This window comes from Alligator mississippiensis, chromosome 4 (assembly GCF_030867095.1).
Source record: "Alligator mississippiensis isolate rAllMis1 chromosome 4, rAllMis1, whole genome shotgun sequence".
NCBI classification, from domain to species: Eukaryota; Metazoa; Chordata; order Crocodylia; family Alligatoridae; genus Alligator; species Alligator mississippiensis.
In genome coordinates, this window is record NC_081827.1 from 24,105,424 (window position 1) to 24,130,556 (window position 25,133).

The following is a 25,133-nucleotide window of genomic DNA, read 5'->3' on the forward strand; positions in this document are numbered from 1 at the left end:
AAAAATCTTTCCTAACTTGAAATATGGCAATCAGTCTGCCTCTGAACAGAGGGTAAGACCCTCTAGCCAGGAGCCTCTGGGTTTTAGTTCCACCAGAAATATAGACCCAGCTCAGTCAAAATCCCCAAGCTTGGCTGCAGCCAATACCCAATGCCTCTGAGAGAGATTAAAAAAAAACACCAAAAAAACCCAAAAACAAAATAAAAAAAACTGAGACATGGAGCAGCTGGGGGAGTGGGGAGGCAGGGGAACCAGCTCTTCTTAAACATCTCCAGTGATGGAGGTTCTACAGCTCGCCATGGCTGTCTGCTCCTATGCTTTACTGTTCCAACACTGAAAAAGCTTTTCCTGATATCCAATATAAACCCACTTTGCTGCAATTTCACACCTTCGATCCATGTCTTCTCTGCAGCACAAGAGAAAATGTGTTTTCCCTATTCTTTATTGCAGCCCTTCATGTATTTGAAGACTGCTGTCGTGTCCCCTCTTAAGTGTCTTTTCCACAAACTGAACTTGCTTTCCAAGTTCTTTATCATTTTTATCAACTGCTTCTGGGCCTTCTCTTTTTTAAAACATGAAACCCAAAACTGCACACGATGCTCTAGATGAAGCTTAAGCAGTGCCAAGAGGCGCTGTCACCTCCCATGTCTTGTACCTAATGCTTCTGTTGGTGCATTCCAAAACCATATTCATTCTGTGTAGCTACATCACACTGTAGACTCATAATGAGTCTGTGATCTACTAAGACTCCCACATCCTTCTCCATAGTGCTGCCATCCAGCCAGGTGTCACTGGTTTTGTACTTTGTGTTTTATGATTTTTCTTCTTGAGTTGTAATGCATTGCATTTGTCAGTATTGAACTTCATCCTGTTAGCTCCAGCCCAGCTTTCCAATCTCTTAAGATCCTTCTGAATACCAGTCCCATCCTCCAGTATACAAATAATTAATAAATACATTAAACCCCTGTGAAAATCTACTCAAAACCTTGTGCCATCCTGATATGGATCCATTTATAATAAACCTTTGCTTGTGGCTGTTTAGTCAGTTGTCTATCTACTTCATAGTACTTTTGTTCAGCCCACATTTCTCTAAATTTTTTATAAGAAGGTCATGTAGGACTTTGTTAAAAGCCTTTCTCAAGTCCAGATGCATGTCTGTAGCATTCCCTTCATTTGCCCAAGTAGTTACTTTGTCAAAGATGGAGATCAAGTTTGTTTGACACAATCTATTTTGCGTATACCCATGCTGCCTGCTTGTGAACAGTCTTTCCTCCTCCAGATTTTTACAAATGTTTTAAAGAAGGGCACTGTGTTGGTCCTTTTTCAGTCCTCTGGTACCTTGCCCATCTTGCACAACTTCATAAATATCATTGTCAAGGACTCCAAGATCTCCTGTGTGAGTTCCTTCAGTACCCTGGGATGAAGTTCATCTGGCCCTGCTGACGTGAGTTCATGGGGACCTGTGAAGAAGCGAGTGTGAGTGAGACAGAACAGAGCGGAGAATGCCGCTTCTGGAGCTGCTGCTGTTTGAAGATAGAAGCTCTGAGAGAGCAGGGGAGCAGCGGGTCATGAGGCTTGAGAAAACTGAGAGAGAGAAGAGAAGAGTCTGTGAAAGAAAAAAGAATATCGAGGGACCCATCAACAGAACTGAGGAGGCTAGGTAAATTTTGTTTGATTTCTGAGGGAACGAGGGGCAGATTCACAGGAAGACTTGGCGTGGGAGCAGTGGGGCTGCAGCGGGGAGAGGAAAAAAAAAAAGAAAAAAGGAACTTATCCGATTCTAATACTGTGAACAAAAACAAAACAAAGAAAAGGATTTATATCTTAAACTCTTTGTGTATATTAAAAGATCTTTTTTATCATTGAGAAGGTCCAAGATTAGAAGTAGAATAGGGGTTTGGTTGATGAGTCCTCCATCAGCATAAATAAACGGATTTATGTAGGGAGATCTGAAGAAAGAAGATCTCTTTTAAAGTTAAGAGACACTGCACAAAATAAAAGAAGGAGAATTCTAGGAGTAAATTCATTAATACTAAGTTCAGTTAATTTATGTTTTTGTTTAAAAAGTAACATAGTCTAAGTGACAAGTTACAAAGTTAAGACTTTAAGAGATACTGGAAAGACATGCACATACCTTCTTTTGTCTGACTGTGTAGGATTTGAACAAATGTAAAAGGAAAATAAAGAAAAACAATTGGTCTTAACCAAACAGTGATTGAATATCTAACTTTCGTCTACAAGAGTAAGTGCATCAAATGAGCTATACAACCCATATGCAAGCCCCATTAAAAGATTGTGGTAGAAGAAAACTAAAGGAATAAATAACGCTAATAACATCTAAAATTAATATTGATAATAATAACATCAAAGATGTGGCAGACGAGAAAGTCGGGACATACTGCCAGCTCATAAAATAGCAGTAAGAACAGGAAAGGGTATGATAAGCAATCATGACAGGACTCATCAGAAGCTCACTGATTGTTTCTCTTGTTATTTCCTCGCTCAGCTTGTCCCCTTCCTTATCCAAATACTATTTGTTAAGCATCTGGTTGCAGTTTGCCTCAGTCTTCACAAAGTAGCTATTGAGTAGCTCTGCTGTCTTTGCATCTTCTGTTAAGAGTTCTCTCTGGCTGTTGAACAGTGGACCCACAGGTTTCTTTGTTTTTCATTTTAGCTACCATACTTACAGAACCTCTTCTTGTTGTCTTTAATCTGCAACACCAGGTATAGCTCTTTCTTTCTTTGCCATCCTGATTTTTGTTGCTGCCCATTCTTGCTACTTCCTAGTAGGCTTTCTTAGTGACCTGCCTATTTTCCCATTGCCTGCATGCTTTCCTTTTGCATTTGAGGCATCTCAGAAGCTCCTTGTACTGCCAGTCTCTTGCCTGTTCTTCCTGTGCTTCCATTGTGTCTGAATAGTTTCTTGTTGGGCTTCTACTACTGTAATGTTTAGAAGCTCCCAGATCATGGGCATGTTTATCCTTCAGTCTGTCTTCCCATGACACTGTACCTATTAACTATTTGAGTCGGTTGAAATCCACCTTTCTGAAATCTAGCATTCTAGTTTTGTTGACTTCATGCCTTCCTTATCTTAGGATCTGGAATTCTATATCATGATCCCTTCCTCCTGAGTTACCCATTGTTTTCATGTCCTCCGTTAATTTTTCCCTGATCAGGTCAGGATAAGATCCCTAATAGATCATCCCCTAGTTGCATCCTCAACCTTCTGGAACAGAAATTTGTTGTCCACACAATTTAGGTGCCAGCTCAACATTTTACATTTGGCTGTATTGTTCTTCCAGCAGATGTCTGGAAAATTCAAGTCTCCCATGAGTACCATCTCATACCTTTTGGGTAATTTTGTCATCTCCTTGAAGAATGCCTTACTCACCTCCTTTTCCTGACTTGGTGACCTATAATAAATTCCAACCATTACATTGTTGCATCTTTCACCTTTTATCTTCACCAAAATGCATTCTCCTCTGCTGTCTTCTTCCTCCTGAACCAGGGAACAGGTGTATGTATTTTTGGCACACCACCTTTTCTTCCAGCCCTGCCCTTCCACAACAAAGTGTAACCCTCAATGTTGACACTTAGTCATGAGAACTGTCCCACCAGGTCTCTGCAATACCAATTGGATCATAGCTTTTTTTCCACAGACTGCAGCTTCCAGCTCATCTCGTTTATTTCTCTTACTTTTGTATTTGTATACATTCATCAGACATATTTTGCATTTCAACCTATGCACTTCCCTTTTTCTGCCACTTATTGGTGTTCTGTGGCTTTCTGGCCCTTTCTCAGAGTTGAGCTGCTTCTTCCAGTCTTTCCCCTCTGGTTTGTTTCCTCTGTTGCTGGAGGGTTTTGTTCACCAACCCCCACAGAATCTAGTTTAAAACCCTCCTTGCTAGGTTGGCCAGGTGATGCCCAAAGATGTTCCTTTTAGTTCTGGTCCGATGGATAACATCTGCCCATTGTCAAAGAATCTAAAGCCCTCACGCCAACTCTAGTGTCCCAGCCACATGGTTACTTCCATGATGCAGTGGTCTTTGCCTGGGCCTTTGCCTCCCATGGGGAGGATTGATGAGGACACCACTTGTGCTCAAAGCCCCTTAACCCCCCTGCCGAGACTTGCCAACCCCTTGTAAGTCACCTCTTTTCTCCTCTGTGTTGTTTGTGGCAGTATCATTGGTGCCTATATGGAAAAACAGGAAAGAGTACTGGTCTGAGAAATGGATGAGCATTGGCAGGCTTTCTGTGACATCCTGAATTTAGGTTCCATGCAGAAAGCACACCTCCTGGGACCCCAAATCTGGATGATATATTTGGGCCTCTGTTTCCTGCAGAAAGTCACTCACCACCACCACTTTTCTCTTCCTTCTTGGTACAGTGGTCCTAGCTCCCCATCTCTGGGGCCCTGAATGTCCTGCTCTCTAGACTGCTGAGTCTTCTGCATCATGCCTGTTGGTGTCCTTTGCTCTGCCTTTTCCTCAGCTGTTCCACTGCAGAATCCTTGAAAGATGTTGCGGACTTCAATCATGTAAATATTCTTTAATATGGTGGTGGATCTTATTGTTATCTGAGGCCTACTTTGGGTACAAAACTATAGTGCAGAATTCTGGGTTGCACCTCTAAAGCTTAAGTTTAACCTGTGCCCTCCTGATTGTGGATTGCTCTGCAGCCTAGAGAGGACCTCAAATTAGATGGCCCTTGGGGCTGAGTTATGCTAAGGCAGCTCTCAGGTCATTCTTTGGGATCGTGGCATTTTTGTCTGAAATCTGCAGTGCTTTGTTTTGCCATTGTCAGCATGCCCTGTGGGCCTAGGGCAATGGTACGCTCGGGGGATAGTTTTACAACTGTCTTCTACTATGCCTGTGCTAGGGAATGTTTCCCTTCACCAGCCAGGGATAGGGCTTTTTAATATTCTTTTTGTGCTATTTTGGCCTTTTTTCCATAGTATAAAAGGGCCAGCACAGGGGTAAGACTCTCATTCACAAATTGTTAGCTGCCCAAATTTCACACACCAGAAGATGAGGGTGAAAGCTTCTTTTCTTTAGACTTGCATATGCTTTTTATTTATCATTGGTAGATCTTCATATTAATAAGAACTTTTTTACAGCAGATGCTACAGAGGTCATTAGCGTTAGAATTGGCAACAGACTGATTTTTTTTTTTCTTATGAACTTGTTCATTTTATAAGGTGGCAATAAAATTAAAATGCCAAAATGGATTTTAAGATGAGCTGATGTAAGACACAATTTATGCTGCAGGGCTCTAAATCTTTTCATACCGTGGATAAGGACTTTGAAATATGTTTCATTAAGGAAAAGGCAGAGCTGGCAGATTAAACACATATTGAATAAGACTTGAACTCGAATTGTTGTATGATTACACAATTCAAATCAAGCTGAACAGAAAAAGACCAGAATTCAGTTCTTATGGTAATGTGCTCATTATGTATGGATCCAGTTCAATCATAACTTTGGCTGTTTGCACAAAAGCCCTGTTTTATTGGCCCCTGCCCTGCATCCAGCCCCTCTATCCAAAATGCTATCCTCCGACTCCTTTCTTTCCATCCCTCTTAGATTCAGATCCCTCATGCTCACCTTCAGAGTTCTACTTAGCTTCAGGTCCTGGCTGATGACTTGGGTTTCTGGGTGCTCTCAAACAGTAGTCACACTCAGCTTTGTGTTTTATCACAAATTTTCACGTAAGTAATTCTCACAAAGTTAGCCAGTGGCTGATCCAGTAGCATGGTATTGGAGTTCTGCTACCTTTGTTTTGTTCCTGGTTGTGCCAGACTCCCTGTGTTACTGTGAAAAATTGTTTTTACCTCCCTGTCTCTGGTATGTATTCTGGAAAATGAATACAACAGTCATTCCCTACTGAGTAGAAGTATTGACGAGATTAACTTATTATTATGCAGAAGTTGTTTTAAAGATATTGGGTGAGAGTGCAAAGTACAATTATTTATTTTGTGTTATACATAACTTTTAGCTGGCATCTGACTTGCCATTTGTCTTGTACGTGGGCAACTGTGTGTTACATAGTTCCTTTTAGTTCTTCTACTTCTCAGTTTGGTTTCCAAATGTATTAGCCTATTTCAAGGAAGCATATTTCAGTTTATTTTTCTTGCAGAGTGTGAATATAGAGAAGTTGCAGGGAACATCTATCAACATATCTACTGAGGACGGTTTGTTAAAGACCAAGTATCTTTATGCAGAGTCTTCATTTCTGTCTTCAGCAGCTGGTGATATTCTACTGGGAAGTGTTCATGGTAAGACAGGAAAATCAATACATAGTCTGAAATGTAACAGCTCTGCAGGTATCCAGAGTATTAATTATAACAATGAAAGGACTGCTGTCATTATGCTGTGTCCCTAAATAAACTAAGGTGCAGCATCTGAACAAAACTGTTCAATGCTAGCAAATACTAAAATAAGATTGTCAAACCTAAGCTAGTTCTTTCTTCCTTTGTTCCTTTGCTCTAACAGATGTTGTTAGCTGTGTGAGCCTGAAGTCAGGTAGAAAGTAGAGGAGGGGGTGGCACCTTAGAGCCGACCTGATAATAAGTTCTCTCAGCAGCATCCCCTCCCCTGGCCCTCTTCTTTCTGCTAGTCCACTCACAGCATCTGATGAATCAGGTTGCTGCCAATGAAAGCCTATGCCTCTCTAAACCAGTTAGTCTAAGGTGCTGCCCTGCCCTTCTGCCTCTGCTGTAAATGATTTTTTGAATGTTTTCTTAAGTAAGCTTGCCATGAAAAGGGAAAAACATGCATCATATGAAAGAAACATATACTGCATTTTCTAAGAATATAACTACAATACTTGGCAACTATTGATACTCTGGATCATGGTGTATGCTTAAGAAGTCTTATGTGGCCATCACACCAAGACCTTCAGTGTGTATACCTAGACAAAAGTATGGAGGAGTGGAGGCTGGCTTAGACTTACTATTATCACTTTAGACGGTTGAGAGAGTGTCCAAAAGCCAGGCCAAGTCCAGACTTCAGTGCCTTGATGGTTGTAACTTCTCCCAGAGAGCAACAGATTAGAGCTGTTGCTGACTGGTGTGTTTCTGTCAGGGTGGTGTCACTTAGCTTTTCTCCAGCCAAGGATTCCCCACAGGACGATGGAAGCTAGGGTTTTGAGGTGTTCTATACTTGCTTTACTCTAGAGCAGTGGTTCTGAACCGTTTTCAGTCGACATACTCCTTGGTCTCAGAGTGAGACTTCACATACTCCCTTTCAATGGGAAATTCATTTTTCAGGCCCTTTGACCTCTGTTAGACAATGTATGAAATATATCTCACATACCCCCTGATGAGGCTTCACATACCCCGTGGGGGTACATGTACCCCTGGTTCAGAACCGCTGCTGTAGAGGTTGCAATATTGTGGTATTTTATAGGAACTATCCCACCACAAGTAGTCCCACCACATTGCCAACTAGCCCTCCAGTCAGATGCAGTTTACAGTCATACATAGGACCAGTAACTTTACAATTTACTATATAATTAAATAGTGGAAATTGTAATGAATAAAGAAAACATCATTAGTAAAACTGCAGTCTGTTTTAAACAGCTGCTTTAATTTGTTTTGGAGAATTTGAGTGTTAACCTGCTTAACAAGACTTCTGAGTAGAATTTGGTTATGATGACTTAAAATGTTACTATTTTTATTAGAAATGTTTTCTCTGTGTTTGTGTTGGCTCTGTCTACCACCAATACACTTCCAGTTGTGCTTTTCCTGGTCAAATGTCATGTTTTTCCTTCAGGAGTGAGGATGGCCAGCCTTGGCTTTTTTTCCTGTTAGTGATGCTAGGGATCCCCAGGGTGCTAGGGACTTGCCAGAATTCCCACTGAGTGAGCACCTCCTCTCTGTGCTTGATGTTTATGGCATTTTGGACAAAGATGAAATAAACTTGAACGTGGGCCAATGTGAGAAATTTTCACTGTAGGTACAAGTTCCATCACTTTAGCTATATACAGTAAAATAAAAATACTGGCACACTCTACTGACCAGAATTTCCAGTTGACCGGCCAGATGCTGGGGGGGGAAGCTCATATGCGACTGCCACCACCCTGCTACCCTGTGCTGCCACTGCTCCACGTGTGGCTGCTGCCCCCACCCACTACTCTGAGCCACTGCTGCTTGGTGTGCGGCCACTGCTTGCATACATGTTCAAAAAAGCTTATTTAGGATGTTGCAATGACAAAATGGAACAATAACAGCTATATACTTAAAGGTAAATTGCCATCATGGTCCACGTGCCAAAAGCTGTTGTAATTTCAATAAGGAACAGCATGACTAGAACTGTATCCAAATGAAACAAATATTTCTTATGTTACTTCATGCTTATTTTCATGTAGCTCTTCTTAAACTGGAACACTTAACACTCACTAGATTAACAATGGTTCCTTTCACATATGTTTCTTTAAAAAACAAAAGTAAAACTGTATTCAAATATATTCAGTACTGTGTGCGCCTTTAGTGAAAAAATTAATTCCCTGTACCTGTGCAGAGCTGTATAAGAGTCTTCATATTTATACAGAATATGTTATAATAAGTGTGTTTAATCTAATGGTGAGACTAAGGCAAATTTAATTTTAAAATTACATTATTTTAGTAGTAATCTTGCAGGTTGTTAAAAATAGCAGTTCACCTTTTAAATTTAATTCTTTGCAACTTGTTTATGTTTCTGTTTTCCTTGGCTTGAAAAATGTCCTACACCAATCATTTTCACTTGAATTTTTTTAGACTTCCTGACTTAGTCCAAAGCTGCAGTGTTACGAACTTTTTAAAGGAATGTGGAAATATTTGTTAATTAACTGTTTTTTTAAAAATTTCGTACTGAAGGATATGTCTACACTGCCATGAGAAGGTTTGATTGCTACACACATACATAAAACCAAGCTAACTTTAATCTAATTAGCTCAAGTACCAATAGCTAAGGCAGCACGCACATTAGCACAGAGCTGTGCAGCAAGCCTGTCAGGGATCCTGGGTAGATGCTTGGCAGCTGAAGCCAAAATTACTCCGCATCAGTGCTGCCAGTACCAAAGTAAATTGGATTATGTCTAGCTCATGTATGTTTCAACATGCTCCTATCACAGTTATGCTTGCAGGACAGATGTACCTTAAAGTTCACGGCAAAATTAGATAAATACTTTAAATAAAGCCTTAGGGACAGATCATTTTAACTTGTAATGAATTTCATATTCTGGATCTCTACAGTCAGAACATAGTTGCAGTGTTTGCGTTGCAAATAATTCAGAGGAGCATTTCATTGTTAATTAAATCTATTGATTCCTTGTAAACAAAGTTTGTGACAAAGTTAGGTAAGAGCTTGGTGCTTCAAAATGCAGTAAAGAGAAAATTCTCCATATTTCAAAGTTAAAGCACTTCCTCCATTTTATGATTTAAAGTCCTGGTCATGTGATAAGAGGCAGAGTAAAGACTTCAACAAAGTTTGCCTTGTTCTGAATGTTACTGTGCTAAGGAGCTACTGTGTAGTAGTGTGACTGAGGGAACATATTTGTGGGAGGTGCAGACACAGCTGCTACCGCATCAGCAGCCGACTGTATTGCTGCAATTGGCATCATAGGAACCTGGTGCTACCTCATGCATTGGCAGCTGCCTAGGATGCAGATCTGCCCTGCTACATCTCTGCCACTGTACATAGCATATTGAATTTAGTGATGCTTAGTTACTTTTTAGTCAAAATGGAGTGAAAATTTATCTTATAATTCTTCACTAAGTCTTTGTATTGCTACGAACATTGGACTTTTCATGAAAGCCAGAGCAGACATGCTTCCTTAATGAAGGTAGATACAAAGACTTATTTAAAAAATTATTTTTTTTCTAGTTCGGTTTTTAAATTTAAATCTTGACTTTTGTTTGCTTGTTCTTTATTTTATTTCCATTTCTGTGTTATTTTCATTTTCTAGTCACTAACATTTTGTACCTGTTTTTAGTGTCTTCTCAGTAGAATTTCAGATGTTATAGAGATTTTTAGCTCTTTAAGAAGCTTCACATCTTAAATACTTTTCTTAGTGAAACGTGGCTTACTGACATCCTTTCCATAAGAATGACACAATCTTAAACACTAAACGGATGAGCACATAGCCTATACTCTATACCCAATACCACTTTCTAACAGGAAATCAAGGTAGAAGAAATGGTCCAGTCAAGGTATACTCTTGTTTTAGAAGCTGGAACTTGTGCTCACAAGACTTCTAATTGCTTTAAAAATTCCCTTGCTTGGGTGTTTAAATATGTCTAGAAAAGCTAAAACCTATCGTAATTTGAGGCTCCTATTTTTGAAAATGTTGGCCTTCATGAATATGAAAATGTTTCCAATTTTAAAAAACTAAGTGCAACTCCTTGTTGCTAACAGTGAAACAATTTTGTTTTGAAACTTAGAGAAATCTTTATTGAAAATGCCATTTTAGTTCCAGCAAACATCTATGTATGTATTTTATTTAAAGTACATTGGGTAGCCCCTCTGACGTCAGTGGAACTACTCATGTGAGTAAAGTTATATATATGCTAAAAGATTGCACAATCGGGGCCTCAACATTATTTTTATTTTTTTACTAGAAACAGATTCCTGGAGGAAAGAGGCTTACAGGGACTGAGCTCAGTTGGACCTTCCAGGCTAATTCTTAGTTAACAGGAAGGCTACAGGTCAGAGATCCAGTCTTGGCTGCACAGGACTGTACAATTGCACCTAGAGAGTAGTGAAGATAGCAAAGCCTTGTAGGGCTTCACTGAAGGGATATACGTTCAGCTTTGCCATAGCCCTGTAAGATTCAGCCTGATATAAATAAGTGAAAACATGTTATCTTGGCTGAAATGTTTTGCTTTACCTGATGAACTGATTTACCCACCCATAGTGCATCAACATGTGGAAAGGCTAAATGGAGCCTTATAATCATTGAACTTGGCACAAATACTTGAAATACAAAGATAAGTGTTATACATTCTTACTGCAGCTTATGGTACTAATGTATGTTAAATGACCATTTAAATATTCTAAGTAAGTATTTTCAGTAGTCTGTTTTTAATGCCTCCAAGTAGAGACTGTTCAGACAAGTGCCTATACCAGTGATTCCCAACTAGAGTGCTGTGGCCCAGGGTGCCTTGAGATCCTTTCAAGGGTGGGAAAAAGGGCGGCACACTAGCAGCAGCGCATGCCACCCAAAACCAGAGCCTGGCTGGCCAGGCTTCCTGCTGCAGCTGCTGCAGCCACTGCAGCCCCAGGAGGCTCCCAGGACCCCAGGTAAGGCTGCTAGGGCCAGTGCAGTTGCTGGACCCAGCCTCCCCATCTGGGGTAATCTGTCATGCGCTAGATCATATGTGCCATGGGCATTCTCCAGGGACAAGTAGCAGTGGCACAAGGTGTCACTGCTGCTTGTCCCTGAGGAAATAAACGCTCATGCTCATCTTGACATGCCCATGGATTTCAAATTAGAATCCTTAGTATTAAAAAATTATCTGATGTGGTCTTTCTGAGTACTTTGCAACAAAAGATTGCTGTTATTTTTCTGTAGTCAAAAAACGAATGAAAACTAACAGCTGGTATTTTCCGTGGGGTGATGCAAGTCTAATGATGTTGAGAACCAGTGAACTTTACAGTACAAAATCAAAGCTATGAAGGACTGAGATGTGAATTCAGTCCCTTCTCATGCTCCCCAACATGCCTTCGCCCTTATAGTCCTAAAGGAATCAGGACGTCAGAAGCAGTACAGTACAAAAAAGAAATGGTACTTTTTCACATCCAGCACCCACATCTTGAGGTTGACCTCAAATTGACCTTGACATCGGGCTTGAATTTTAATAGAGGAACAAGGTTATGTATGCAGGAAAATATTCTAATTATTGTTCAGAAATTATAGAAAACATTGAAACAGTAAGCCACTGCCATCAGTGATATATTTAGTTTGCCAGAATGTGGTATTTACAATAATCCACCACAGTATTTTATCCAATGGGACAGAATAAGGAAACCAGTATTTAAGTATAGTTAAATATCCCCCTGTCCATGTATAGTACATCCAGGCTGAAGAAGGGCTGGTTAAGCTTTAAAAAAAAAAAAAAAAAAGTTCAGTTAAACATTGTTATTAATGGAACAACTGTATGACTTGGTATGTATAAATCTACTTTTATGGAAATTGCAAACCACAGTGCAGAAGGAAATGTGGATCTGATTTAAAACAATTTTATACCATACTGGTGTGCATGAAGTGATATAACTAGCATCTGTCACATGAGCAGCATTCCTGATAAAGAATCCAAGAGTGCAGGTAAAACAATTCCAGGAGATAGTGTATGGTCAGTTTTTGAGACTGATGATAACAATGGGAGAAGATGAGAGAGAAATCTTTAATGTCTATACACCCACAAAAAGTGCTCAAAGAACGGAACTGTTCCAGAAACTAGAATTATACATGGTGCAGAATTATTGTAGATGATTTCAGCCTTTTTGGGTTAGTGTACTCCTGGCAGCTGGATGCGGAGCAGTATATCTCCAGCAGCCAGATTGGGGGGGGGGGGTGTTGAGGGGGAATGGCACATGGCCAGATGCCGGTGGGGGGTGGCATGTGGCCGGATGCAGAGCGGCAGTAGCCGCCGCGTGCAACCTTCCCCGCCCCCCCATGTCCGGCCGGCCAGGTGGCTCCTGCACAAGATGCGTGGCAGTGCTTCATCCCTGCTTGCCTGCACATACCCCCTAGGGCCTTCTCAAGTACCCCTGGGGGTATGTGTACCCCCAGTTGACAACCCCTGATGTAACAGAACAAGTCACTGAAGGATGTAGCACTGTCAAGGCGATGGATACATTGGCATTATCCTAAAGGAAATGATTAAAAATGCAGGATTGATAGATGTATGGGAGAACTCCAGAATAGCAACAAGATTTGACTCCAGGGGGAAGGAGTTCCTCAAGAATAGACTACTCCTGTTATCAGAAGGCCTGGAGGTGATATGAAAGAATGTAACAGGTTGCAGTGAGTGACCCTTGAGTACTAGACATCAAACTAAAAACAAGCCAGAATAGTCAGAGAGGAAAAGGTGTGGAAGCTAAACATGAGACTATTAGAAAACGAACAACTGTCCAAGGAATATGTAGTGCTATATAAAACCTGGAAAACCGTGTAGAGATATTTTAAGAATCCCTGGAATTGGTAGAGAATGATAAAGAAGCCAATAGGAGAGTCCTTCCGCAAAGTAGGACAAAAGGAAGTGCAAAGGAAGAGATGAGAACTGAGACCCCTACGGGGGGAATTAGAGAAGTGGCAAAAACAAGCAGTACAAGGGGAAGACAAGAAATAAGAGATTGCAGAGAACAAGAGAAGAGTCAACAGATGGTTTAGGAAGAGGGCAAAAGGGATCTTAACTCGAGCACCATGGACTGAAGAAGGATAAACATGGAGTAAATCGGTCTCAATCAAATTCAAAGAAGCAAGAAAGGAACTGCTGACATTGATGAAAATAGAAGGAAAATGAGCAATGAGTCAGAAAAGTGCTGGAAGTGGCACAATCCTACTACAAAGAATTATTTAAAGGTAGGGGGACAGGTGAAACAAAAGCCCAGTCATTTGCAGAGGAAATTGTGCAAAGAATAGGCGAAGAAGAAAGAGTGGAGATAGAGAGAGAAATCACCCAGAAGGGGTGCATGAAGCAATGGGAATACTGAAGAGGGTAATCCAGGTTGAGATGGATTACCATGTGAATTTTATGAGAAATTTTGGGGATGTATAGGGAAAGGCCCAGTAAAACTATTTAATAGAATGTGGGAGCAGGGTGAAATAGATTAAAGGTTTGTGGAAAGCATTGTAGTCCTCATCTTTAAAAAGTAGAGAGAGAGAAACTAGAAAATTGGTGATTAATTATGCTGCTAAATGCAGATTATAAAATCCTCACAGAAGTTTTGGGCTAAAAAATGAGACCGTTTATCAGAGCTGATTCACGAAGACCAGACGTGCCATATTATGGAGAAGAATTGCAGATGCATTATGGTTAATAAGGGACACACTGAGGGATATAAAGTGCCTTGGGCCTAGACACCCCCAGCCCACTGTGCAAGAATGGAGAAGTTCATGGTACACTTTGCACTGTTAGAAGGGATCAAGAAGATATGGGAAAATAGTAAAAGCCTTGAAAGGAATATAAGTGACAGAATAACAGAAGTGGGGAACCTGACTGAGAGTCAGTCAGCCCAAGTGTGGAAGGGGGTTGTGGAAGCACAGGCAAAGACACAACTTGCAGAAATTGTGTGGATAGCAGCGCGAAATGTATTACCTGTACAAGAGAGGTTATGCACCTGGGGATTGCACAGATCAGAAAAGTGCCCAAGGGGAAAACTGTGAGAACATAAGAGTCAACTTACCATGTGTTCTGGGAGTGCAGATATGCAGAGAAGGTGTGGAAGAGGGTGGGGAGGTTTGCAAAGAAGACCCAGTGGTATAATGTATTGACATATATGAGATGGTGATATACAGACTGGACCAAAGAGGACAAATGAGCCGGGAACTGAGACTACTGATAATGTGTGTAAGAGTGGCCATCTGTAAGGTGTGGAACCTGCTGGAGCGCAAGGGACTATTCTTCACGCCATGAGAATGCATGCAGCTAGCCATGCATGAACTACTATGGTATATTGAAAGGGATGAAGAGGAGCTGGGAGCATTGAGCATGATGAACAAGTAGAAATTAAAAGACTGGGAAATGCTGTTCTGGGAAAATTCTAAGTGGGAGGAGGAGGAGCAGAGGGAATAACAAAAAAATGGATTGGGAAACTGATGAAAATATGACGGGTAATACCATTTGTTAAGACAGATGTTAAAGGATATATATAAGATTTTATTTTGGTTTAGGGAAGTGATATATAAAGTGATGTAAACTCTTTTCTTTTTAATGGGGGGGAGGTTTTGCTTTTAATAAAAAATAATCTATCAGTTAATACTAGTATACTTGTTACATCTCTCTACTTCAGCATACTGTTCTACATACTTAGCTTCCTATCAGTGGTCAACTTTTAGAATTTAATCTCTTTAATATCTCAGGACCAGATCCCTGTGAAGTGTTGTACACTCAAATCATGCTGATGTCAATGCTAAGGATTGACTGAAGATGCATAACCACTGCAAAAGGAATGCTCTGCACCCAGCAAAAACAGGCCTTTAGCAAATACTTTCTTGGTATAAGGAGGAAATAAGCAAAACATAGAGCAAACTCACATTTTGCTAAATAAGTTCAAAGCACTTACCAGTTATACTACTGTACTCAGTGGTGATACGTAACCATGTTTTTGAACGAGCAGTAAACACATGATTTTCTTACAATAAAGTGGTGCCATTAGAAGGTTTATGACTTTATTTTACTGGATTCCTTCAGAACAGGGCACATATGTTAACCTGATTACTTGTACAGCATGACATTTCAGAGGTTTGAAGAGAATAGTATGGGAATGTGTAATGACTCCTTGGGCAGTTGTCCAGGAAGCAGCCCTGCAGGATAAAAGAGAAAATCCCATCCTGGAAAAAAATCACTGCAATCACCATGTGTGCCCTGGAAAATATCTGTGCTGGAAACTGGAAACTTTTTGTAGTTAGCTGTCCATAGGCCATTTTATTGCACATCATATTCAGTTAATTTATCAGTTATATCGCTGCTGTAATCATTGCACAAGAAGTAAAAGCTGTCCCAATGTACAATTAAAAATTATTGATTTTTACACACACAGTGCCCTTGGCTTTTTTTGTTTGTCTAATCCTATAGGATTAAGATCACTTTCCATGTCTGGAATTCTAATTTATAAAGCAACTCTGTGAATATTAAGCAGCATAATTTAAACTGATGACATTTTATTGATTTATATATGCAACTTAAGCAAAAGTATGTAGAATAGCTTTTTCATTAGGGTCAAAGAGTGGAACCTTAGCCTGCTGCTAATCTTTGATATTTTTGAATGGACTGAAAAAATTATACAATAACCTTCCCTTATCATTAAAGCACAAACTGTTTTTCTTTTATAGGTGACATCACCATTGAAACCAAAACAGGAAACATCACAGTAGGTATGTTCTACTTTCTCTTTAAATATAGCAACCATCCTGATTTAATTTTTGTCCACCTGTGGTACAGAGTTTGGGCAAACTACATGGATTACTAATAGTGTTAGTATTTTTTTAAGTAGAAAGTGCTGTTTGTGATTTCAAGTACAGAATCAATTTAAAATTGGTTTTCTATTTCATTTCAGCTTTGAAAACTGCAAGAAAATATTTTGATATTAGGAAAAACTTTACAAAAATCTTCAAGGGCATTTTAGAAATGTATACAATCTTGCGTTAAAGTCTTAAGTGCAGAGAACTTACCTCAGCACTTTGTATTCTGTTTCAGTGTTTAATTACTGTCACTGAAAAATTTATGGTTCCTTGCTGGTTTGAATTTTGTTTTACAAAACATTCAATCATCAAAATGTAGGGCTGCAAGGAACCTCAGGAGATCATCTATCCAACTCCTGCACTGAGGCAAGATCAAGTATAATTCAACTATGTTCAACTTGCTTTTTAATCTAATAAGTTATATTCGATGAAAAATTAATGGGAGGGATTTAATTACAAGTACTATGAAATCATCATTTATTTTATGTCTTCCGCAAAGATATGAGGAGACGAAATGCTTATGATGTAAATTCTTTTCTGAACAATATGCTTTTGAATATTCAAAAATGACAGTTAACTGTTACTATTTCAGCAATGATTTTTATTGTCCATGTAACCCTTCTGCCCAGCCCTGGATGGCAGTAACAAGGGCCAGGTTCAAATTTAGAGATTTAACACCAACTTTCCAAATCTGGCTCAAGCCCCCACCCAGAAACCTAGGAAAACAAATTTTAACTAGGTATTGTAAAATGAATTTACTGCCTCAGTCGCAAGCAATGTTAAACTAAAACAGGGTTTATTACAGAGGGAAAGGGAACATACATACATGTGCACGCACACACATGCATGTGCATGCACACTTAAAGAAAACATGAGTGACTGGTGTCTCTTGAGTCAGGGGGGCGTGTGCCAGTCAGCAACCGGGGGCGGTCCCTGGTGGCCTATCTCAGTCACCTAAAAGTGGCTGTGCTGCTTCTGGAAGTCCCGCAGCCAGTTCCAGAAGTGGTGCGGCATCTTCTGCTGGCAGCCCCGCTCCCCAGCTGGCACTTGCAGGGGGGGCACTGGTGTGGCTGCCTGCGCCCCTGCTCGCTAGCTAAACAGGGAGCGTGGCCTGACAGGCTGTACTGGCGCGCTCAGGGGGTGCACGTGCACCCCCGTGCACCTCCTACGCGTTGTCACTCAAAGAAAACCTTTGTTTTTACTTCTGATAAACACACTGGTGATTTAGAAGGCATGTTAATATGACTAGGGTGCCTAAACATAAAATCACTTTCTGTCTACCAACAGAAGACAGTTTCCTTAATTAGCTCACCCCAGTTCTAAACATTAAGAAGTGCCTGACAGTTAAGAGCCATTTTATCTTTGCAGATTTATCTTGCCTAAGTGATTATTTACACTTTACTCTCTCTAAGGAGACCATAAAGCTGATTATTCTGATTTTTAGCCTCTTTATGGACATTTTTTTCAGGAGTGGCTTGTAGCTGGATAATGGGTCAGTTAGGATGATAATTTTTTATTTACTTGACACTTTTGACCTCAAACTCTTCAAATATTCTATGGAAATAAGTAAGTATTAATTTTTCTGTTATGTACATGAGCAGACTGAGGCACAGACTGGTTAGTGCATTGTTAAGGATCATTAAGGTGACATAGTGACAAAGTCAGGAAGTAAGCTCAGATGTCCTCCCTGACCTCTTATTGAAATCATCGTACTGTGTTACTACCATGGTGATAAATATATTTTCACAATGGACATTTTTTCCTATGTGTACAAAGTTAGTAACAGTATTTAAAAAGAAAAAAATGATTTTGTCTAAACAGGGATGGCATTTATTCATTAATTAAGTAATGTACACATTATTTCTATCACTGACTCTAGATTCTTGGTAGTGTTGAAGTGATGTTGTTGCCATAATTGTCCAAGAAATATGAAAGAGAGAATTCTTGTGGGTGATATCTTTTATTGGATCAATGGTATGGTTGAGATGTACAAGTCTCCCTGAGAGATCTTCCTGAGGTGAGACATGAAGAAGGGTACTCAGTTACCTGAAAGCTTGTCTGCCTATCCCAGGGGCGGGCAATTATTTCGGCTGGAAGACCACTTAACAAGTTTTGGTGAGCTGTTGAGGGCCACAAGGGTAGCCATGCCCCCTGGTCACCATCTTGGGATTGGAAGTCCTGCCCCTAACCTCTGACCTTTGCCACCGAAAGTCCCTCCCCTTGGGCTGGAAGCACACCTTTTGGCAAGAGGGTTTGCCATCTTAGAACTGGAAAAAAAACAAACAAATTGTATAGTAAAAATTAAACATTGATAATAATATATTTTAATTTAATTTAAAAAAAATTATCCTGATTTGTGTGTTTGTGCTGTGTATATATAGAAGTGATTGCATAATAGCTGAAGATAAAATCTTACTCTTCTATGTTGTGTGGGATGTGGAGGCGTGTGGGGGTGTTATGGGTGGGTAGGTTTGAGGTTTGTGGGAATAAATGGGTGGGTATGGGGTTTGTGGGGGACTGTGGGGTGTGCATGTAGCAGTGAGTGGGGCTCCCCCCAGAGGTGTGTGGGTATGGTATGTGTGGGGTATGTGATTGTGTGTGGGGGATGGTATGCTTGTGGAGTTTGCAGGAGAAGGTTTGAGGGTATGACCTGTGCCCCCCTGAGCAGGTCAGGACCTCCCGACATACCCTGCAGTGCCTCCCTGCCACTGCCAACAGCGCACAGCCCCAGTGTTCCCCATGCTCTGCGCCTGCTCTGCACCACCCAGCTGTGGCATGTCCTTCCGCCCCTGGGCATGCAGCAGGGCTGGGGCGGTTCCTTCCTGCTGCCGCTGCTGTCCCCAGCCCTGCAGAAGCCAGGACCAGCACACACAACCCCACCTCTGTTCACCTGGCGCCAGCTCCAGGCTTACTAAGCCGGGCTGAGCAGCAGCACCAGGTAGAAAGTGTTGCTTGGCATGGGGGAAAGCGACCACTTCACCACGCCACTGCCGGGCATTTTTTGGTGCCGCTGTCTGGAGCCTGCGCCATGCCAGGCGGCAGTGTGGCTCCATCACCGCTGCCTCTAGGCTTCCCTGTGACTGCTCTGCATTGTCACTGCTGCTGCGCTGGGCAGCCCAGAGGTGGCAGTGATGCTGTGGAGACACAGGGCAGCCCCACGCGGGCTCCGGGTGGCTGCACCAGGAAGCCATGATGAGGGGAAGGGGCCAGTTTTGCCCCACACTAAGCAGTAGTTTGTCCCATTGCTGCAGTTGCTAAGCCCGGAGCCGGCACAGGGTGCATGAGGTCGGGGCTGCACGCACAGGTCTTCGCCTGTAGTGCAGGCCTGGCACCAATGGCAGCAACAAAGGAGAACTATCAGAAGTTTAGGGGCATAACACTTGACTTCAAGATACAAATCTGACACAAGACAGCAGGTAGAAATGGTGCTGATCAGCAGTTTTTTGTCCCTGCAGAAATGCACATTTATATTCACTAGGAATCGAGCAACATTTTTATTATTCTAATGTTGGTACTTTTGAATCCTTCTCTACCCTTGTTTCTTGCTTTCTTCCATTCTTTCCATTTTGTTTGGAATTAATATCTGGCTCCTCTATTCTGAGACATGTCTGAAATGTATTTTTCTCCTTGCTGATCAAGTTTTTTCACTGTGAATTACAGGTGTCTAGTACCTCACAGAACTGGACCCTCGAAAATAAGCATATTGAAACAGGAGCCAAGCTTCAGTGAAGCAGCATGTTTCCATCTTTTGAACAAAGTGAGGCACAGAAGGTGTCACAGAAAGTAGAAACCATAAAAAAGTAACAAGCCATGCTAAAAGGTTTAGTTTGGTACAGCTCAGAGTGAGTTGTAGTTTTGCATTTCTGAACAGCTATGCTGGAAACTTTCTACTATGACAAAATAATATGTAGCTTGTAAGTTATTTGTTAATTTAGATCAGCCTAACCTTTTTTCCCTCTCTTATCTGTTTTAAATCACTGCTTGAAATGGTTGGTAGGATACTTGTCAGAATTCCTTACAGTTTTACTAAGGACTAGTGTGCCTAAATCTTTTCAATTTATATTTGGCACTCTTGCTAGAAACTCACTCGTTCCTTGTTGTTATGTCTTGTTCCCATTAGATGTTTTTTAGTCTGCTGCCAGGACAAGTTTCCTTCTCCCATCCCACTACTTGCCTCCCATTATAGAAACACGCACTTTTATTTTTTAGCTAGAACATGTTCTGAGAGAGAAGAACTTTTGGACAATTGAAAACAGAAGAAAAATAGAGAATATTGTGACAGCCATGTTGGTTCAATTGGACAGGAATGACTCCCATCCTGTTTGGAGTGGTGTATAATAAGCTTATTTCCAATAGGAAGTGGAGGGCTGGCTTTGAAAGCAAGACTTTAGACCTCTTTAGCCCTAGTACCCTGAAGCAATAACATTTTAGGCTCCATTTCCTTAGAAGCTTTGTTGCCACTTTTAAAAAACCCAACCCTTAAATCTTGAAAGACACAGAGCGATTTTGCTTCGTGCTCCGTTGTTAACGTGCTGTGCATGTGGAGTCCCTCACTGTCTCAAAACTGTACTTGAACCTTTAATTTTCTTTAGGTATAAACTTGTATCAAAAACACATGAGAGATGTGACATTTGGGTGCAAACTTGGAAGTGATCTGAGCTGTCTGTTGCTGCTAACATAAGTTTGTTTATTTGACCATTGCTTGCAGGTTTCCCAGAACTGAAACACAAGACCAAGAATTTATATACAGATTCAGTCTTTCCAGGTTTTACTACTTGTGAAGAACAAAAAAGAGACTTACAGTATCTGCAGCATAACTGAATGAGGAAATTACATGCTTCATATTGTTATGCATTTTTCACCAAACATATGTTCAGCATGATAATCTGGGTTTTTAACTCCACCCTTCCTCTATGTATGGCAAGCTGCATTTTACAGGGCCTGCTTTCTGAAAGTCAGAATGCATGTTTTATTTCTGGGGGTTCCTGTAAGATGATTTAAGCACCCAGATGTGAAACTAAATCCTAATTTGGAGAGTTTGGGTTTTAAAATACTCCCAGGGTTTTAAATGTTGTTGTTTTCCTCTTACTAAAGCTAATGGAAATCTCTAGCAACTACTGCATTTAAGTCTTTGATATAAAAATGTTGCTTGCCCTTCCTTACATGTCATCAAAATTGCTTGTATCAAAATATTCTTTGCACCCCAATTACTTCAGACATTTTAAGTTCCTTGTCCTCCTTTTCATGGAACTTTACCTTTCAGTCTTTGCCTACATGTCAGAACAAGGTCTCTCTTATGCTCTGCCATTGACATCTCCATACTTCTTTCATATGTCTCTGAGCCCTCTTCTGCACTGTGTTCTATACCTAGGATCATCATGCCTATTTTCTAGGCTAGCAACTTTACAACATTGCATGCTCTCTTAAAAACTCATCTCTGTCATTTCACTGTTGAAAAGTGAGAATGGAAGAAGTCCAACTACAACGCAAGTTTTCTTGCACCTTAGAAGGGCAAAATGTGTTTGTTGCTTTAATACAAAATATAGCCAGTGTGCTCTTTTGATCTTATTGTCTAGTTCCTAGTATAATAGAAGCTTTGTCTTGACTCAGGCATCTGAGCACTACTACAGTACAAATATTAAGTAATGATAGTAGGGGCATAGGTTGTAGCCGTGTTGGTCTAAGGACATAGGCAGACAAGGTTCTTTTATTAGACCAACTTAAATAGTTGGAAAAAAAATTTAAGCAAGCTTTCGGGTTCAAAAACCCTTTGTCAGGCTAAGGAAGTTTCAGCAGTTGGTGTGTGCTCTTCCTGGATGGAATGAAAAGTAAAGAAGCCAGAGGCTGGTCTGGTATGCATACAAGATAGACAGTCAGTACAGATGTAGATTGAGGACTCGATGAGTGAGAGATGGGCTGGGTATGGAGGAGAGAAGGGGGATGAATAGTGGAGAGGTACCTGGGGAGTCAGATGTCAGGCAGTTTATGATGTGTCATAAATCCAATGTCTATATTTAGTCCATGATTTTTAGTATCCAGGAGGTTGAAGTGGAGTTCACTGAGAAGTGTTTTGTAAGTTTCCTTTGAGGATTAGAACTGAGAGATTGGGGAGAGAGTAGTTTTCTTGTGAGACATGTGCCCCCACAGGTAATTGGGTATTCCTGTCTTTGATTGATTTCCAGTGTGTGTTCATTCTGGTGCGCAGTTGTTGTTTGGTCTCTCCTACGTATTTTCCATCATGGCAATTGGTGAACAGGATAACAGTAATGATGGTAGTCACTTAAAAACTTACTTTCACTCCTGGAAGTTTATATATTTATCTTTTTGTCCTGTAGAGGTAAAGAACTTGTTAAAACTGCTGTTGGCCATTTTATAATGAGAAAGCAGTGGAGGTATATAGATGAATGTTTAATGCAGACAGACCCTGCAGCACTTCGGATCCAAAAGCTTAGAAATGACTCCCATATGATAAAAATTCCAGACAGTGGATATCTAACTAGACACCCAAATGTAATCCTATCCAAGAAATCTCCAGGAAGCAATACCTCCCTGCAGATATGGTGTCTGAAAATGTTTTATTATATATGCTGAAATGGAAAAAATGTGTATTGAAGTTTCCATGAGTAGCATACTGCCTTGGATGCATTGACACATGATAAAAGATTCGGTTCAGTTTGCTTATGATTTGTTAAGTATAAACACACAAACTACCATTTAATATACATGATCTCTAGTAAAGTAATATACTATAAATAGTAGGCCTTTCCATTTCATTTTTAACACAGTCTGCTTTAACTTTGCAAGTGTGAATCTAGAATAATTCCTTTGTGATGAGAATTGAATATTCTGGATTTACACTTAGCGTGGAATCTGCTTTGGAGAATATATCTAGATTAATTAATTGTATTTGTGGAAAGAAGATGCTGTGAAGTAAGAGAGCTTTACTTATTTGTTGTGCATGATAAAACACAGGCATACCTTTAGGCCCTGTAAAAGATTAACTTCCAGTTCTTATCTGTAATATGAAACTGAAAGGTTTTTACCAGGGTTGGGATTAAATGCCTCTTGCTCGCTGTGAATAAGTGTTCTGGAACATGGTGTTTAGTTGAAGGCAAGTGTTCTTTCCAGTGATGATAAAAGGATTGCAGCTGTTTTTAAAAACATGCAAGGAAAGTTCTAAACAGAGATTGTAGTTGGGAAGAGGAAATTAAGTCCTGAATGTTCAAAAGTTAAAAAGGAATTGCCGAAGGCAGCTGTGGTACATTGGCTTTTTTATGCTTCATCAGTTTACCTTTAAAACTTTCTTATTATTAAGGAATATGTCATAATACACAATACATAATGGGAATTATGGGAATGTCTAGACTACATGGACAAACTCACTAACATAACTGTACCAGGAATTCTTCAAAAACCCCATATATGAGATTACACTACTGATGGGAGCATCTGTGATAGGTTCATAGGACAGTAGGTCTGACTTTGAGGTCATCTTGTAGCCCCCTGCTTAAGGCAGGATCAGCGCTTACTAAACCATCCCAGTCAAGTGTCTTTCTAACCTGCTCTTGAAAATTTTCAGGGGTGGAAATTCAGCAACCTCTATGTACTCTGTTCCTCACCCTCACAGAGAGGAAGTTCTTCCTAAATTTCCTCTACTGCTCCTAGCCCTATTCCCTGTGGCTACAGAGAATAGTCTATCTCCATCTTCTTTACAATCACTTTTCAAGTACTACGGAAAAAGAGTTACTGAATCCCCACTGAGACTTCTATTCACCAGACTAAATAATCTTAGTTCTTGCCTCTTAGCGTGTTTGTTACTCTGCCAGATTCATTCCAATTGTCCATGTCTTTCTTGAAGTGTGGGGACTCTAGGTGAGATGACAACTTGCTTCAAAGGGAGCTGTATCATTGAGAGGGGGCAGTGGGGGAGATAGAATACAGAAGTCTCTGCTTCCCATTAATCTTGCTTTCAGTTTCCAGTGTGTTAAAGTGATTGTGTCAGATGATTGACTGAAGTTAAAGTTTCTTGTAGTCTGTGAAAAAGATACATATATCTGGATACCTAGCAATATCAGGGCAAAGCCAAATCAGCCATGTGGATAGCTGATATTCAGATGGGGCAACCCACACAATGCTTTTTTGGATCCTTGGCACTTACCCCTACATTAGGAGGGATCTTTTACTGGCCAGTGAAGGCAGGGTTTAAACAGCTGTGATATTTGATATGTTTTCTGCTGTCTCGGTTGTTTCACCTAATTGAGCCATAATTGGGGTTTGTCTTTCTTTTCTGGAAATCGGTGGGAGTTTTGCCACTGGAAACAAGATCAGTGCTCCTGGAAAAGCTAGAAGAATTTTACTGTAAATATTCCAATTTGACACATGGATATTTTTTGTCAACTTCTGCTTTTAAGTATTTTTCAATTTTATAAAATGTTAATATTAAAGGCAATAATTGATTGTCAAAGTATGAAATGATCTTACTGCAGGCTGTGATACTAAATGTCTTAGTAGCACATATCAAGTTACAGATTTTGGTGACTTCATTCTTGTGATGTGAGATATATATATATATATATATATATATATATATATATATATATATTACTTGCATAGCCTTCCTGTATTTGTATGACGTATATGAGCCACTACTTTATACAGTACTTACAAGTGGGGAAGAAATGTGAAAAGTGAATTGTTTTGGGGAGGGAAAAAACCTCTTGTTGCTAGATTCTTGAGCCACTGATTGTACAGAAATTATCTCATCTTTTCCAGCCTGTTAGTCATGTTAAGATAAATGTTCAGTGTAGCTTGTTAATTTTATGGTTTTTAGTTTTCTGTGACATCGTCTGTTTCTCGCCTAGTTCAAAAGGGGAGGGTAAGGTCATTCAAATGCAACAGAAGAGAAACTGCCATTTGTGATTCCTTCCCCCCACTCTTGACCTTGTTTCCTAATAATCCTTAAGAACACC

At 40.3% G+C, this 25,133-nt stretch overlaps 1 protein-coding gene across 9 annotated transcripts in view; it reads left to right on the forward strand.

Annotated features, from left to right (window-relative positions):
* Window positions 1–25,133, forward strand: part of FAM185A (family with sequence similarity 185 member A) — a 71,415-nt gene that overhangs the window by 19,715 nt on the left and 26,567 nt on the right. For all 9 annotated transcript variants that reach the window (XM_059725834.1, XM_059725832.1, XM_059725827.1 and 6 more), the window contains 2 exons: window positions 6,136–6,274; window positions 16,036–16,077. In XM_059725834.1, the coding sequence (XP_059581817.1) occupies window positions 6,136–6,274; window positions 16,036–16,077 (181 nt within the window). The remainder of the gene's footprint in view (window positions 1–6,135; window positions 6,275–16,035; window positions 16,078–25,133) is intronic.